At 38.2% G+C, this 18,243-nt stretch overlaps 1 protein-coding gene across 8 annotated transcripts in view; it reads right to left on the bottom strand.

The window, feature by feature from the left end:
- The window catches only part of LOC109035413 (alpha-1,6-mannosyl-glycoprotein 2-beta-N-acetylglucosaminyltransferase), a 79,502-nt gene that overhangs the window by 7,646 nt on the left and 53,613 nt on the right, over window positions 1–18,243 (bottom strand). For 7 of the 8 annotated variants that reach the window (XM_072299489.1, XM_072299490.1, XM_072299487.1 and 4 more), the window contains 7 exons: window positions 8,011–8,127; window positions 6,667–6,701; window positions 5,129–5,346; window positions 3,665–3,841; window positions 2,869–3,110; window positions 1,740–1,885; window positions 1,047–1,207 (listed from right to left, as the gene is read on the bottom strand). In XM_072299489.1, coding sequence (XP_072155590.1) covers window positions 1,047–1,207; window positions 1,740–1,885; window positions 2,869–3,110; window positions 3,665–3,841; window positions 5,129–5,346; window positions 6,667–6,673 — 951 coding nt within the window. In that variant the 5' untranslated portion in view covers window positions 6,674–6,701; window positions 8,011–8,127. Of the gene's footprint in view, window positions 1–1,046; window positions 1,208–1,739; window positions 1,886–2,868; window positions 3,111–3,664; window positions 3,842–5,128; window positions 5,347–6,666; window positions 6,702–8,010; window positions 8,128–17,368; window positions 17,554–18,243 lie in introns of those variants that run through there. The other variant, XM_072299491.1, reaches the window with a different exon arrangement.

Below are 18,243 nucleotides of genomic sequence, written 5' to 3'. Positions count from 1 at the left end.
AAAGAAACTAATGACAAAACATAAGAGTCAGCTTTTTAGTAATGTTATCATTTATACATTCTGCTGATCTTGATGAGTGAATCTCTTTCCTATTGCTTTATCTCGGTTATAATTAGCAAGCAAGGACAATGGACCTGTGAAAAAAGCTATGCGTGTTAAACCTCACCAAAGCATGATCTATTCCATCACTTTAGCATATGATTATTTACAAATATACAGTTTCAGCAATTCTTAGAGCTTCTGGAAAAGTTGCTGCTATGCATCGCTATACATGAAAGGGCTTCATAAATTATCGGTAATAATGAAAAAAAATTTTGAAACACTGGAAGACCTTGTGAAATCATATATTATTATGATAGGACTATAAAATCATTTTTATTCACAGCCTAACCTCTTCTAGGTACATCATTGCCCTCCTGACCAAACGACGTAACTACATACACTCACGCTAAACTCCACATGACTCATGGTTTCCTTGGGCTCCTCTCTTAGTATAGTTACGCCTTTTGGTCAACCAAACGATGAAATAGGCTAATAAAACTCGTGTCAGGTAATATAAGAGTTGTTTACTTTGGACTTCTTGCTCAATTGACTAGTTTACATCTCATAAGAGCAGCAGCATCATCACCTTGAATAGGGAGGTTACAGGATGACCACAATGTGATACTCAGGTGAAATTAATCCTTTGACTGTGCCGACAGCCCGAAATAAACAACTATCAACTTGTCTGTTTTCAAATTGCAACAGTTAGCTGATTGACTTTAGTTGAAGCCATAAAATTTGCTGTATATCAATATTTTTAGAGTAAAGTTTCCAAATGATGAAAGAAAGAGATGAGCACTGCAGGAATTTTAAAAATTTAAACGATAGCTTGTAATTTTTTCCCCTCATCATTGGTTTTTGAATGTCTACCGATCATTTGGAGCTGAGATGAACTCCTCATTGAGATTTGTCCTTGAAAGGGCTCTGAAAAAAGTCCTCAATTTCTAAAATTTCTGCAGTGATAAGTGGTTCTCTCAAAACAGATAGTGAAATGTATAATTTACCTTTTGTGCATTGTCATAATAAGTGTAGGTTTTAAGGTAGGTTCCTAAAGAGAAAATATTGCATTGAGGACACGTAACTCTAGCAGTCTTTTCCATCAGTCCTAGGACATGAATGAAATCTTCCGCTAAATAATGGTCTTCTTCCAAAAATAACACTAAACCTGAAAGCATAAAACAATGGAAGTTGAGACTGAGTGAATTTTATACTCTAGAGTTGAGAATTTAAAATTCCAAATTCAACTTTATTAATTTTTGGTTCCAGTTGCACCACTACTCTGATCCACATGAATGGTTGAATAGGACATTGTTAATAATGGACAATAATAGAAACCTCATAAAGGCTTGTCAACATTTGATACTCTGAAACTATGATATGGGATTTAGAGTTTACACTATTCAAAAATGATAAGACCCGAGTTAGCATGCAGGCAAGGTGTGACAAACAGTGTCTTTTGAGATCTACTGGAACAGAACTGAGGTTTATATTCAAATGAATTATTGACTATGATGTATTGGGAACCAAACTTGTCCTGTTCCTCTCTCTTCTCTCCCCCAAAATTCTCACCTTCACTTAAATTCTATTCCTTGAAGGCAGAAAAGCCTTAAATTAAGTCAAGTTGGAGACATTCTGAAAATTTTAGATGATTCCTAAACAATATTTGTCCTAATCAAAATTGATAGAGTTCAAATTACCTGTATGATTTCGAGTGATTTCTAATTGATTAAATACCCTATTTGCCTTCCACCACCAGTGATGTTTGGTCTGTGTAAATTTGGCTTCCCTGTAGTGACCATACACATCTGGGTGGAGAGCGTTGTTACATCTAGAAGCTATTGCCCTGTTAACAAAGGAAAAAAGTGATACAACACGGTAAAAATGAGCTGAATAAGAAGCTCTGCAGAATAAACTAGCAGCATATCATTTTCTGTATTTTTCTTTACAACCTGTTTTATACATGGCCAACTACATTAACCCAAGTAGCAGTGATCGCAATAAATTACGATTTCATCGGTTGGTTATGTGTTGGGTGTTGGTAACAGTGTAATTTGCAAGATTGCTCACTATCAACTGAGCGCTAAAAATAAAAATTAGCATTAAGAAATATAAACTCCAAAATTTTGTGATGCATTGTAGTTTTTTTCCTTTCTTTTTTTTTCTCTTGATTAAAAGGTTTTAAGAAGTCCAACTTTGTTCTGGGGGTAATACAATTTAAGGAAGCTGCCTAAATAGTTTTCAAGGCTCATTGTCTCACACATTTATCATATCTTTTCAAGTATTTACCGTTAATATACGAAAGGGTCTTTTTTTTTTTTCAAATTCTATTCCTATTTCCATCACTCCCATTAGTTTCCTCTTTCACAAAATTCAGATTATCTTTCTATTTCGAAATTTGTTATCTATCTTATCAGTGAGCAGGACCATTACCTCCTGATGCTTCCAATGATATGTGGTTACACCACTACATTCCTAAGCATATCTCTCTGTGTATAAAAGGGGAGATTTTATCTAATGCCTGGTCTTTTTCCATCATTGACCCATGTGTACATAGCGTGCCATTCAAATTTTATTTTTCTATACGTGGTGTGGTGCCTTGCTATTTCAAAATGAGAGCTGACTTTAATTCTTTTTTTTATAATTTATCCTACTCAAAAACTAATCTATCTTTCAAACTAGACAATTAAATCTGAGGTTTTGGTCTGAGGTATGGTTTTTTTTAAAATATTTGAAGTAGGTATGAAGATTTTTCCGAGACACCTTGAAGCGACAATTTGTCTGAATTGCAATAGTAGTGCCCTAGAAGTAGACTGAAAGGATACGTACTGCTCTTTATTGATATTCCGGGGACAATCTCCAGGAGACTCCCCTGGGAACTCATTCGAGTGGGTCTGTATGGAAAATGGATAGAATATCTGAATAACTTTGCAGAAATCAATTGTTTGAACAAGCTCATTAATTTCATCATCATAGTAATCATGACTGAAGACAAGCAGCACGTTCTCGATTCCTTTGGCTTGAGCAAGACTTACTATCATGTGACGCAGGTACATTATCCTGGTATGTACCTGAAATCATAAAAAATAAATATATCCTAGTAAATTATGGCTTTGAAAGGAATTTTTTGATACATTTAAAATATTCTTCACAAGATTTGTTCATGGTTTGCAGGTTTTAATATATTAGAGGTGGGTTCAATGGATCCAAAATAAGCATTGAAATTAAACTGAAGATCATCTGAATTTAAAGCAAAGCTTGGTTTTAGTATTTGTAATGAAAAGAAATTGAGAATCCGAGCTGCGGGCCGCCGGACAAAATCAAACCATTTTTTCCAGCCAGTTCTCGCACCGACTTCCGCATTCTGCCCGAACATTAGAGGCAACTAGTGTTATTTTTGAAAAGGTGCCAAAATTTATTTCTGATTGTTAATTTTAAGGGGTAAAAACGCTACATGTAATTTAAACCTTATACTTTGTTCCTTCTATATTATAAGCCCCTACATTTATTTATGTACTCAATTTATATTTAATTCACTCATTGTAATCTAATCACAATATGCAGTACCTGTATATTATGTGAATACAGCATGAATACAGCATACATGATACTGAGCAAGCATTACCTGAATAACTAGAACAAGAGAATCATTGTAAAGTGGTCCATATATATTTTGATTGAGTACAGTTTGCATCTCATTATACTTTTCAATATTTCGTTGTATCTCATAAGGATCAGGCACTTTGGGAACATTGTCTCCACTGAAATTGCTTGGTTTTACTGTCAGGTACTTTTGGTAGGCCTGAAATTAGAGGAAAAAGAAAAATTACCACATACAGAGAAGTTTAAATTGAGAAGGAAAAAAAAAGAAAAGAAGTTGCCAATCCATAGCTTTCAAGTCATTTACTTTTTCACTCAAAAACTGTCAAGCAGATTTTAAAATATTTTCATTGGGATTGTACCATGATATTAAGAAAAATTTCTATAATTATCAGAGTTGCTGGTTAATAGATTTTTTCATGCAAAAATACAGGGAGAAAACCGACACTACAACAGAGCCGTGCACTTGCAGCGTTGTAGTCTGGAAAGACAAATCTTTACATCCCTCCTTTTGGGAGTAAAACAGATTAAACCAGAGTAGGCAAATAAATAAGGTCTGAATACTGATCTATAGAGAAAAGAGAAAAATTCATATAACTAAATATTCAAAACTGCATTCCAAATTGAAAAATTAAAATCGACTTTGAATCAATAGAATAATTGCATTAAAAACACACAACACTGATTTACCACCTGATCAACATTGATTGCAATCATTAAACTATCTAGCTTAGGGGTTGATTTCATAACTTTCAAAGAACTTGGTGTTTTTATACAATTTGTAAGAGAATAATGTTTTTCTTTTTTTTTACATAATGTCCCAAAGAAAGTAAGGGATGTAATGAGTGCTTGGATTAAAAGTACATCCACCATCCCATTTAACGCAATACTCTTTGACCAATGCGGTGAATTAATCTGTGCCTCCACATTTTATTGTATTCTATCCTTTCTAGAATAAATCATAGAAGATATAAAAGAAACCAAAACAATCTCCGTCAATGATTTTCTCTGATTACAGCTTCGTTTGCAGAACAGTGGAGTATTTTAAAGAAAATAAGTAGAATACATAAAACAAAACAAAAAACCCATAAGACATAGTAGACGGGTTACAAAGAAATAAATAGAATCTGCTTTAAAATTAAGACTGGTCATCAGGTACTCTACCGTGCTAAAGAATAACGCCGTATGAACATTCGAGATTTACCAAATTTCCCCAGATAAAACATGTATTCTTGAGGAAAGTTAAGCAAACTTTTCCTTGAAATATTCAGATATTTTAGATTAAATTGCAAACGAAGTTTCCTGACAAATTTGAGGAAAAACATTCACAATTTTCCCGGTGAATTCAATTTTTATGGAAGGAAAAATGGTAACGTCTGTGGGCTCATACAACATTCTTCCTTAGCATGGCAATACTGGTGAGGGCAGTTGTTGCAAGATGAAAGATTAATTTCTTTTAAACTCTTAAATTCTCAAATGATTGACTTACAGATGGAACCATATTAAAGACGCTAATGGAATCAGATACGGTGTCATTGTCGGCGGAGGAGGAGCCTTTGTCAGCCTTTGAGTTGGCGATGTGGGTGAAGTAGAGCTGGAGCCAAAAGAAGAGCACCAGGAAGAGGAACAGCAGCGGGCGCAGACACGTTGACGAGCGACGACGAGCAAGCTGAGAAGTGACCGGAATCCGAATGCTTCGACCATTCACTGTGCCAAAAAAAAAAAAAAAAAAAAAAAAAAAAAAAAAAAAAATTAAGTGACATTTGGAGCTTGCAATTGATTCAATTTGATTGATTTTGAAAGAAAAAAAAAAGAAAGAGAAAAAAAACCCTACTCTTTTGATTTTAAGCAATAAAACATGTACTCTGGTCATCAGCTTTTGAACTTGGAAAATTACCTCCAAAAATCTAAAATCCCATTGCTTGTGGACAGGATGGTAAAATTTCATAAAAAATAAAATCTTGAAATTTCATATGAAATATTTTATGAAATTTCAGAAATTTATGATAGATATTGAAAACACCGGTTCCTTTCCATGTGCCACAAAATTTAAAAATTGTGACTTTCTTCTATTTTTGTGTGTCTGAGTGCAGGTTGCATACTCTAGCCCCAAAAGAACATGCAATATTTCACAGCTTCGTGAAATTTTATGAAATATTTCATTGAAATTTCCAATTTTTCATTTCTTTCTTACGTTTCATGCCACCATGCTTGTGGAGCAATGCTCAAAAGTCACTTTGTATGAACATAAAAAATCTTACTTAATGTAAAAAAACTTAGTCTCAGTTAAAAGTTGGAAGGGTGCATGGGTTAGTTGGAGGGAAAAAAGTTTTTAGGTAGGTCGCCAAAACCCCGCATTTTCGCCCTATTTACTAATGCACAGCACAATGGCGAAAAATTAAATTTGTTTTGACTGGGGTTTTCTTTTTCCCCCGCAACGATTTGCTTCTAAGATTTTCAAAAAAACAATGCTATTTCATCACATTCAATCCATCAAAACGCAATTGATCTGTGCTAATCTCGAGAACTTTATCTCAGCTTATCTAAACCAGGGATTAAACTCAATTCAAAATGGAAAACAGAAATTCGGTATTTATTTACGAGAAAATCCTGCAGGTAAAAATCTGTGGATATTCAAAAGATTTGCGATAAACTAGGTTTACCTGATGATTAACCCTGCCATTGAAGAAAATACGAGTTGAAGAATGTGACACGAGCTTATATTAGTTATCATCATATAAAATTCTGACTACTGATCTTCTACTGCTCGATCCTGATTGGAAAGAGGGTCTAAAAAACGACGGACTGTGATCTCGAATAACTAAAGCTAACAATAAGACGGTATCTAAGGCCCCTGCAACAGCGTGGATATGCCTCAAGCGTTGCGTTCTCGCAACGTAAAATGCTATTCTCGGTATAATTGGTGTGATCGCACGGCTCCTCTCATCGCATTGAGAAAATCCCATACGCCTGAAAGGTGGGCAATATACAAACAGAGCTATGGTAAGAAACAAGCATCAGATTTACCTCGCATCGCTCAGCTGGATGCCAACTTGCAAGAGCTGAAAATACAAAGAAAAAATGTTGAAGAATGCAATAAAAAATGTAAATTTCTGAGGCTGTAAATAGTTATATTAACTTCTGCCTCGATTCTCTGAGGAAATCTGACTTTGACTTCCTTGCCTCCCTGGAAAGGAGAAAGATCCTGAGCTCAAATCGACTCGAATTCTGTTAATTGATCGATCGCTTTTCGATTTAGCTTACATAGTGAATACGGGGCTTACGTTTGTAAGTCTGCCTTCAATAAGGCGCTTTTTGAGCATGGACGTCAATATGCGACGAGTCGTAAGAAAGCTCTCATTTTGCTGCGTTATTTTGAAATAAAGATGAAAAAATACCACACTAATTACAGGCCTCGATAGACTATCAAATTCCTGAGCCAATTTCTATCTAGGTGTTGGGAGTCATCAGTCTTAAATTCGTCACTTCCCATTATTTTCGAATGAAAACTTGACAGAATAAGAAATGATGAATGATGCTACTCCTTTTGGATCAAAATAGCCCAATTTTGATCAAAGAAGAATGCTACATGGTGACCACCATTCATCAAATGGTCCACTTACTTAGTTTGGAATTGGCTCGGAATTCGATCGTCTATTAAGGCTCTTACAATGCTCATAGTGGATTTCAGGTCCTATACCTACTTTCTTGGTCGTGATTTCAACATTACTTTTATGGTGACAAATAGTTCGGTCCTCGTAACAATGCTGCATTGTTACACAAAGGAACCGAAATAACTGTTAACGTAAACGTAACATTGTAACTAAGACTAGAAAAGAAGGTGGGACTTGAAACATACAATGAGTATTGTATAAGGGCAACAATTTTCCTTTGAAGAATGAAATGAACCGCGTTCAGCAAAAAAGAACCAAGCCACATCAGCTACTGCCAAAATTATCTGAGCAATTTATTTTTTTACAAGATAACGTTTGTGCGGATTCTTTTGAAAATTTTAAAGAAGTAGCTTCGCAATATGCAGAAAACTCACTGAGATTCGCACGAAAATCCGCAATACCATTTTCATGTAAAAAATTAAATTCCCTGATTAACTTTGGCAATAGTTGATGTGGCTTGGTTCCTTTCTGCTTAACGCGGTCCAAATGGAAGCTGAGATTTTGGAATATCGAAATCTTTAAACTTAGTTCCTAATTCCATCATGGATACAATAATTAGGCTAAATTTTGCAATTGGGAACTGCAAATTCTGGCTCAGTTTAGAAACAACGTATGTGCCCTTAGTTTCCCTATGCACGTAAGTGTTTTTACGGATGTTCCTGATTGCAAAATGTAGTCGGATCGTGTGGGTGCTTACGAATGAGCGGGTGTGACTAGAGGATGGAGGCCGCTTCCGAGGGGACCCGGGTTGCGACTCATGATCCGAGTATGCTTGGTCGCTCATCGAGAAAACACCGCAGCATTATTTTCATCACTGAAATCATACACCAACACACCCAATTAGTAAAACTGAGAAACTGACAATTAAATCAGTGAGTTCGAAAACACACCAACTCGGAGAAAAAAATTGTTCAGGAAACACCTAAAACTGCGCAGCGGGCGAAGAGGTTAGTTAAAGAAAAACCTTCTTGGTGCCGAAGGACAAGTACTTAGAGACTTTGTAAAGCACCAAGTTGAAATTTATACACCATGTTTGATGACAGAGAATTTTTGCAATTTTGCAATTTTTTTAATATATATAAAGGTCGCTTTACAGCACTTCCTCGCGCTCTACGACTCCTAACCTCCACTGCTCTCTTTCAAACCACAAATCTTGGGGGATTGAGCACCTTAACATTTCCGCTTCAATCCCTTCCCTCCAACCTTTCATTGGGCGCCCTCTGCGTCTTCTCCTAGGAGAGACAAAATGAGAGACAAATTTTTTAATGCAGGTATAAAAAAATCGGATTCAGAAAAAAAAATTATCAATGAGAAAATGGGACAAAATCTCTCTTTCCTGAGAGTATAGTAATTTCTAATTTTGTCGTTTTTCGGTGATACAAGAGACAGCATCTTTAATTAGTCGAGTTAAGAGAGGAACTAAACATGCGGTTTGGCCTGGAACTCAGCGCAGAGAGGAATGATGACGAGGACTTAAGATGAAAAGGACAAGCCCTCGGTGCGGCGGTCGGTATGTAACACATATTAGCGCCTACAAGACTGCATGAATACTTCACGCATTGCGCCAAACACAATGCCATCAGCGCGGCGCAACGGCGCGGCGGAAGTTAAAATTATTAAACCACATTCATGTCTGTTCTTCCATAATTGTTTCTTTCATTTCTTATAAATGGAGGACCTTGTCCAAACATAGAGATAGGTTTACGGAACTTAACTTTTGCGCAAAGTTCCGTGAACTTTTGCTAGTAGTGTTGACAGGGTTTTCGCAAAAAATGTATCCAACACGAGTAGGTAAACGCATCTTATGCACCCCTTCCCTCCGGCACGTTCATTTTATGGTTTTTATTGATGTTTTAAAGAGGAATGAGAAGGGAGCGGCAAAATACAGGCGGCCCATGCCATGGGCGGCAAGTGAGTAAATCCAGCCCTGACCATGGCTTTAATAGCTTGGCCAGCCATTTTTGGCGTTAAAATGTACCTAATCAGAAAAATGTTGAATAAAAATTACACAGGTACATTCTTCTTACAATATCAATTGTTTGACTCAATTTTGCGACTTCGAAATGAAATTACGTTCCTTTGTCCAGGAAATGACGAACAGTGAAACTATAGGAGTATGTAGGCACTTTGTCTTTAAGGATTTGCAAAGTTTTAAAGGTTTACTTCTTTTCAAACAGGGATCTCTCGATTTTTTACTGATAAAAGTCGATTTCATCGATTAATTTTTCAATTCACGGTCAGAAAAATTTATCAAGCTACAAATATCACTCCTTAATTTTTCACGATTTAATTACATGACAACAAGTTTTCGTAAATTTGAAAATTTCCTAATTTTTTTTGAGGATAATGAGGGTGGGCACTTTCCATTCGAGCGGGGACGAGAATTGAACTATGTCGATAAAGCACATGGAGATGTTTCTACCCTTTATGATATATTTTCATATTAGAACAATAGAAGTCGAAGTTGGATAGCAGAATTCCCTGACATTTTACGGTTATGAAATTCGCTGACCATACCTAGTTTCTCCTGCAGTTACAATGATGTGTCGCCCTGTGCAATATGTTAGTCATCAAGTTTAACTGCCAAGATATTGAAAACTGCATTTCCTGATCATGGTACGATTTTGAAAGAAATGTTCATAAGTATTCGTCTTGATAATATGTTACGAAACTCAAAAAGATCAAAAGCTTTATGTAGAGAACTCCGACCTAAATATGTTCAGCATTATCTTGTCAAACAGAAATTTAAAGTGTTGATCCAAGATAGGATATTTGAATTTATTGCCTGCACTTTTGACAAAATACTTGATGTGACTAAAATATGGGTTCGACAAAACGGCAATAGAAAGATTAAAACTGCACATCAGTCACACTTCAAAAACAAGCGCAAAAACAGGCGATTACGGTATACCGCACCAGAAAAGATTTAATTGGTTCATCGGTTTAGGACCATTGGAAAAAGAAGAAATAAAAGCACCACTAAGTTCCCCTTTCAAAATTTCACGCGAAGCAAGATGCACAAATTGAAACTTGTTTAAAGTCAGCTCATAAACAAGAATTCAACATAATACCCATTGAATTGGGTAGTTTAAAGTTCTCGCTCGGGAGAAAAATAAAAATATAATGCACATCAAATGGCAACTGAAGACGCGAATATAAATACTCTAGGACGTACACTCTACTGTCCCTCCGACAACAAGGGTTAGATTAAACCATGAGTGAGAATTTACGTTAAATTGAACTGAGGGGCATTGAGTCAACTAAAGGAGACGAAACGCCAACATTCAGTGTATTTTATTATTAATTTTCTTGCGTGGTGGGTACGTTGAACCTCCCGAGTAAAATCGTGCTCCGGTAAGTCTGGACATACGAAAACTTTGCGGGAATTCTTTATCAAGCACAGATAAAAATTAACCGCACGTCTGACATCAAATGACGTTATGAACAGACAAAAATGATAAAAAATTCAGATCTGAGGTGGTTTCACGATAGAATCATTTCAGACCTTCCATCGTCGTAAAAAATCACATTTTAACAGGATAGCTGCACACTTCAAAAGAAAATAATACCTGAAGTTTTTTTTTTTTTTTTTTTTAACTGTTTAAAAATTGTATCATTAACCCCCTTACGCGGCTATTACTAATCTTAAAACTAGAACTTAACGTGTGCTAATTTTTTTGTTTTTAGAGATTTTTAGGGAAAAATATTAATTAGTTTTCATTTAAAAAATAAAATATGAAGGGACACATGCAACGTCGGAAACGGAGGTACGCACTTTTCCAAATTATAATCGAATTCACAACAAAAAGACAGGGAAAAACTTATTTTTTGAGGATTGGTTTCCAAATTTTCATAGCGCGGAAATTCGGCAGATACTTAGGAGCGGACAAAACCGAAGGATTGCAACCCCCTCCCTCCCCCTCCCCCGGGAGACGCGAAGGGTAGCACGAGAGGGGATGGTCTCTACAAATCTCCCGAGCCCAGTAGCGGGCGCGAGTTGAATTTAGATGAGTCGGTTCGACTGGCGTGCCGTATTTGGCCAAAACCGCGTAACTGCATTAACGATTTCGATGAGAGATACGTGGTTCTTGAACGGAGGGGTAGTCGACTTGCCCGATATTTGGCCAGCATCTTTTTTCTCCGCTCCGTCGGACAACACAACGGTAAAGAGCCGGAAATGGACGGATTATCTGAGAACATATCTGAGCTTCAACTATGCTACGGTCGGGAGGGCAATTTGAAGGAAGCGGCGCTTCGTGGTGATTCCCATGATGTTCACGGGCGTGAAAACGGCTCATAAGTTGAACTTTCCTCAAAGGAGATATTTCCGAGTGGTGATGTGACTGAGAAATATTTAAACGGAACTCGCGGAAAGCGACGAATCGCACGGCGAGTAAGTGGTCCGCTCGTTTAGGCTAGAACAACCAAACTCCTAAAGTTTCTAAAATTCGCTGCAATGGAGATGTTGCATGTGTGAAGAATTTGCGATTTGACGGATGATTCTTGTGTAAAAGTTCGCGAGAAACACGATGGTGCCACTGGTTTTCTCTGAAATCAACTCCCAAGCTCAAAAAAAAGCTCTCAAGTTGAGGCCAAAATAGAGGGGATATCCCACCCTACCCTGAGAGTCCACGTCTACATCAAAACAAACTCTCCATGCAAAGATAGGGAGCAAATACATTAGCAGTGATGCCGTGTTTTCAGTTTCAGAGTCCCCAAATGAAGTGGCAGCCCTGTCGATGTATTTGCTCCCTATCTTTGCATGGAGAGTTTGTCTTGATGTAGAGGTGGACTTTCAGGGTAGGGTGGGATATCCCCTCCATTTTTGTCTCACTTTGAGAGCTTTTTTTGAGCTTGGAAGATGATTTCAGAAAGAACCAGTGGCACCATCGTGTTTATCGCAAACTTTAACATAAGAATCAATGGTCAAATCGCAAATCCCTCACACATGCAACATCTCCATTGAGATGAAAAGGAGAAGCCCTCGGCGCGGCGATCGGCACGTAACACATATTAGCGCCTACAAGATTGCACGAATACTTCACGCATTGCATCAAACACAGAGCGGTCATTGCGGTCAACGTGAAACGGACAGCGCCTACAAGAATGCATGAATACTTCACGCATTGCGCCAAACAGTGCGGTCAGCGTGAAACGCATGCAACATCTCCATTCGCTGCAATTCAGACAAATCGTTTCTAGAATTGGATCCAGCTTTCGTTTCCTTTCCCCTCAAAATATTGTTAGACCTCATAAGGTTATCATTAAGGTATTTTGCTCAGTTAAAAAAAAGGAATCCACCTCTGGCGCTTTCAATGGTTTTTATTTCCAAGAAAAAGAAATAAAAAATGGTGCCACTGAATATTAGCCTCTCCGGGAACTAGCTCGAATTTTTCAATTACTGTTTCAAAAAATTAAAAAAAATATTGATTGTTTATTTACTTTATCACAGGGCAACTTACACCGAGAGGAATTTCTACTTGAATCGAAAGAAATGTCGACTGTTTTAAAAACAAAAAATGAAGAGGAGCCAACTATTTCCAAATCTTCTGGGAGGAATACATCTTCTAGAATTATGAAATTAGCATTTTTCTCAGAATGAGCCGCGTCAAACATATGAAAAATTCAAAGGGAAAACAATTAGAGCGAGTCGAGCGAAACGATCGACCGGATAAACCGATAATCAGCTCGAAGGGATACAATTAATTACACTACTGCAGAGCAAACGGAGGGTATTCAGAAGCTGGCATGCTTCCAGTCTCGATTTTCTGGGCATTATCCGCAAAGTACTTGGAAAAATTAATCCACAGCGAAGCTTACTGCAACAGCAATTACGAGAAGGGACAGTATTTTTCTTTTCGAAAAATTATGATAACGGTTGTCCGAGCGAGTACCTCAAGGGACTTGAAATAGAGTTAAACACTCTTTAGATGCTCAGTTCTTAGGTATCCTTTTAATTCGATAATTTTTACAGTGCCTTATAAAGTTAACTGGCCTATCCTAACTCCTTATTAATATGAACAAATGCATGCATATTTTGGTTCTCACGGTGTTTATTTGAAGTGATCTAGGGACGAAATCTGCTACTATGTTGTGCTTCTGCACGATCTGTAGCTTTAATAAGAAATGATTATCATGACGTACAGGTTAATGCAAGTTAATGCGGATTGGCGCAGCGGTTCAACCTGCAGTTGTAAATGGTGTGACACAGGACGCAACTATTCAGCCTCAGCAGTAACCATGGATGGTATCCATCGACATTGAAGGCGTTTTTAGAGGAGGTACTGAAGAGCAAGTCGGCGCATTAGCGGCCCAAACTGCGGTTGTAATGTGGGATGCAACTTTTCAGCCTCGGTGGTAACCCTGGGTAGTGTCCGTCGACATCAAAGACGTTTTTAGAGTGTGCACTTCATTCTCTGATGAAGAGCAAGTCTGCGCATTGGCGCAGCGGTCCAAACTGCGGTTGTAATATGGGATACAACAATTTAGCCTCGGAGGTAACCCTAGGTGGCATCCATCGACATTGAAGGCGTTTTCAGAGGACGTGCAAACATTTCATTTTCTAATGAACAGTACACCGTTAAAAATGTCCGTGTTTGATGTCACTCTGTGTAACTGTGTAACCTTTTTTGGGTGTCAGAGCAACCCAAAGGACTTGATTGCTCAACACAATTTTGTGCTTAATCGACCCATGCCGTAGGTTACTCTGAGATATTGGATCATGATGAAAGCGTCATGAAAGTGCGAAGCTCACGCATCGTTTGACGAAACTAGGTGTACACTTTCATATTCGGTGGAACCTTCTAAACGAAAGAACATACAGACTCAGGCTGAATTCCACCGTTGTGTATGGCTGTTAAATTTTAACCAAATAATAAACGTTAGATAGCAGCATGAAGCGATAGAACTGAGCCTATCTTTTATCGGCTTCAGATGGATCATGAATGGCTCTTAAACTGAAGTTTTGCATTCAACAAAAATAAATAAAATAAAATGAAAAAAAAATATGAGACACCGACCATTTTTTATGTATACAATGGAAAACTGAGACGTACTCCAAGAGAGAGAGAAAAATCCGTCCGTTCTGAAAACGAGACGACTTTTTACTGGCCTCTTTTTTTCCGGGGGATTTTCAAAGGATTTGGAGATTAAGCTTCTTGTCTTCTCCCGATTATTATTCCGGTCAACGCCGTTGCTAGGCGGCCACAACTCTGCCACGCTGGAGACCCTCATTTAAATTTCCCAGGAGTTAAAAAAAGGAGGAAAGAAAAAAGGTCGCACGGAGCAAATTACCTACTCAAGAGCTGGATCATCGCCACTTCAAACCCTTCCTTCATCCGCGGAGAGGCACGGAAAGGGAAAAGAGAGCACTGCACTCGATGCAGAACGAAGATATCCTACTCCCACAATATGGAAATAGATTCAAAGGAAGGTACCGTGTAGCATATGTACGGCAAATTTTCGCGAGGGGATTTGGTCGAAGTTTTTAACTTACTGCCAATTTCCGATACAACAGATCTAAATTGAAATCTGATTATATGGAAATTTCCCATTAATTTTGGTAGAAACGCAAAATTTGAATAAGTAACCTCATTTATTAGAATACTATCATAATTAATTGGGGAACTACCACAATTTGATGGAGAAATTCCTATCACTCAACAACCGCGAGCTCTTTTTTTCCTTGTCAGAGATGAGACAAAAAAGTAAATTGGTGAACGTTAAATCGGTCAAAGGTAAACTTATGGGCGATACCCTAAATCTAGGACATATAGATGGCTAAAGTCGATTAGTGCGTATCTCCATTACAACACTTAACAAAAAAAAACAAAAAAAAAATTAGGTTGGCTTATTGTTAGTTATGACGTTTCTTTTCTTTTAGATTATTGTTCTTCCTATTTTCACCAGAATTTCGATCGAATGACGAATTTCTGTAGGAGCGAAAAAGAAAAATCAAAAGGGAAAGATAAACTTATGGGCGATGCCCTAAATCTGGGACATAATATAGGTGGCGAAAGTCGATTAATGCGTATCTCCATTACAACACTTAACAAACAAAACAAAACATAACAAAATTAGAAGATTTTTTTTTTTTTTTTTTTAGAGGAAATTACTGATACGTTTCCTTGTTTTCTGTGACTTCCCTTAAAGAGACAAAATCTGTATCAAATAAAGAAGTAAAATTCGCTCGTCAAGACACAGGGTCTCATAGCACACTATACCGCAAATTTTCCGCCCAAAATCTCCTCTGTAGCATTCAGCTTGCCATCGGAAAAATCCCACGATTCCTCCATTGGCGGATCTAACAATTTGGCAACACCGGGTTTCCTCCTATTAAACCTATGTTAAATAATCGATTCATGCCGGAGCACCGGGCCCCTCCAAAAATCGATACATTTCCATAGGTTTAAAAGGAGAAAAACAATGTTGCCAAGTTGCTGGATCCGCCTCTGGATTCCTCGCGGATCCTGGTGCACACATATCAGTGGCGTGGCGTGCTTTGTGATATATCGATTGTTATGCCATTTAATCCTACGGAAAAGGATCGATAATCAGGAAGTTCGCAGCGAGCACCTTAATAATCGATTCTTTACCATACGTTTAAACGGCAAAACAATCGATACATCGCAATTCACGCCACGACACTGACACATATTACGACATACTTTTCATTCGTGCGCATCATTTTTTCACCGGCATGTCACATTTGCAACTCGCAGGAGCACCCGGCTAGCGTGCACAGGCATTTGAAGTTTCTGCAGCGAAACAGTGAAGCCTTTAATTGATTTCCCTCCCTACCGCCGCCGCCACCCGGTCACAACGACAACCTCTGCAGAGTGTTCGGGAGCACGGGGGGGGGGGGGCTCGATTTTTCCCCCCTATTTTCCGAGTTTCACGTCCGAACAGAGTGCTCGATTATGGGCGAGGGCTCTTCACTCCTGAAACCTATGGCGCAACATTAATTGAATGGGCAGGAACGAGACGAGCACGGGGGGGGGGGGGGGGGGGGGCGGTGCAGGGTGAATTGCACTGCAAATAAGGAAAATGAAGACGCGAAGAGAAAAATGAGGGCAGATCGATGATTATATCCGAAATCCTGCCATGTTTGTGCGTACGATGTAAAATAGAGAAACGCATTGACGACCGAACTCAAAATCCAGGGTATATTCCAGGGTTGCCACAAAATTTAGAAAATGAAATTCCCTCGCATTTCCCTGACACACGCGAGGTAAAATCACCGAAAAAAAAGTGAAGTTGATTTGGACGTATTTCTACCAAACAGACCTATGTGGCGATGAGAAATGTGGGGTGTGCTCTAGAAATCTGCATAAGAAGCAATGTAAAAGTGGGCGTGGTTCCTTTTGAAGAATTGGCAAAGCGGGATATTGCATTCTATCAAACAGACCTATGTGCAACTGAGTGCGGAACTCATGAGCCGCGGGCAGGGCAATAGAGCCTTGTGGACAGGGCTCATGAGTTAAAGAGCTCCAACGACGACGACGACGTCTCACCCCCGCTTTTTCATTGCCGCTGACGTCACTGGCGCTTTATTATTCTCATTCACTCTTACGGCCAGAGACTAACGAGCACACCCCATATTTCTCACTTCCACATAGGTCTCTTTGGTAGAACTACGTCCATTTAACATTCTGGATGTGACAAAAGTGTGCAAGAACTTCTAAAATGCTGAATTACCCGCTATAGCAGTTAGTTTTACATGCTGGAATTGCAGAATTAACTCTTATAGCGGGCAATTCAGCATTTTAGAAATTCGCACACTATTTTCTTACCCAGAATGCTAAATCAACTTCACTTTTTTTTCGGTGTATACTTTTTCCTGCCAAGAATTTAATGTCCACGAACAATATTTGATGTGTAAAAACAAAAAAAGGAAGCTAAATTGCTTATTAGGTTGACCTCATGAGGGGATGAAACCCCAAATCCATATTTTTCCGTTCCGAGCCCATGTCTTTTGGGTCCGTTTCACAAAACACTGCCCGTGTAAAAGCATACCGTCGCGTCGTCGTGAATTGCTATTTAACAAGTTTACTTACTTGGCTGATTCATGGTTTATTCGGTACTAAATCAAAGGACTTAAGACTTTAAATAAAAATTACAACGAAGAAAACTTTAGGTAACTTAAATGCGGAAAATTGTTAAAACCGAAACTAAATGTTATAATTTATCACCGCTACAGAGCAAAACACCAAGATGGCAAAAGTGAACTAGCGGACCTACCGTGACAGAGGTAGGAGGGACACAGCTGTTCAAATTTCAGAGAGAGCAAATTGCCAGCCTACTCTCCGAAGGTTGAAAAAAAGTGGTATGATCATCCTACAAATGGCGTGCTTTGTAAGCTCTAACTGCAGAGGCTGCAAAAAGTAGAGAAAATGCCTTTCCGAGAATGATTGGGAGCGAAATGGGTACAATACTACAGGTGGGTAACGTGCACAGTTCTATTAATCACACTTTTCACCTCGCGGTTTCACGAAGGGAAAAAGCTGTCACTTGAGTCCAGTCGTCATTCAATCATCCAGAATTCATGAATAAGATATAACTTTTCCACGATAAGCATATTGACGTTTCCTTTTTCTCAAGGGTTAGCGATATTTTTGGAGATGGAATTAAGATTTTAAGGTTCCAATACGATTAGTATTGATCCCAAGGGTGAAGGGTTCTTCCAGGGGCGATATTTGAAACAAACAGCACCATAGTCCAAGGTATATAATTGGAGACGAATTAAGAGCAGGAGCCCTTGCACAAATACATTCTATTTTTACGTAAAAAAATTGTTCCCCTCTTGTAGATTAAATAGAACTCTTCCCCGTGATAGGATGTATGATTCGCCACATGTTCAGCTTTTCGTTTGACGAAAGAAGAAACGAAACGAACAAAGGGTGGAAAAAAAACACACTCTACCTAAATGTAA

This window comes from Bemisia tabaci, chromosome 4, assembly GCF_918797505.1.
Source record: "Bemisia tabaci chromosome 4, PGI_BMITA_v3".
Classification (NCBI taxonomy): Eukaryota; Metazoa; Arthropoda; class Insecta; order Hemiptera; family Aleyrodidae; genus Bemisia; species Bemisia tabaci.
Note: the sequence above shows the minus strand (reverse complement) of the source record. Positions and strands in the feature narration are given on the sequence as shown.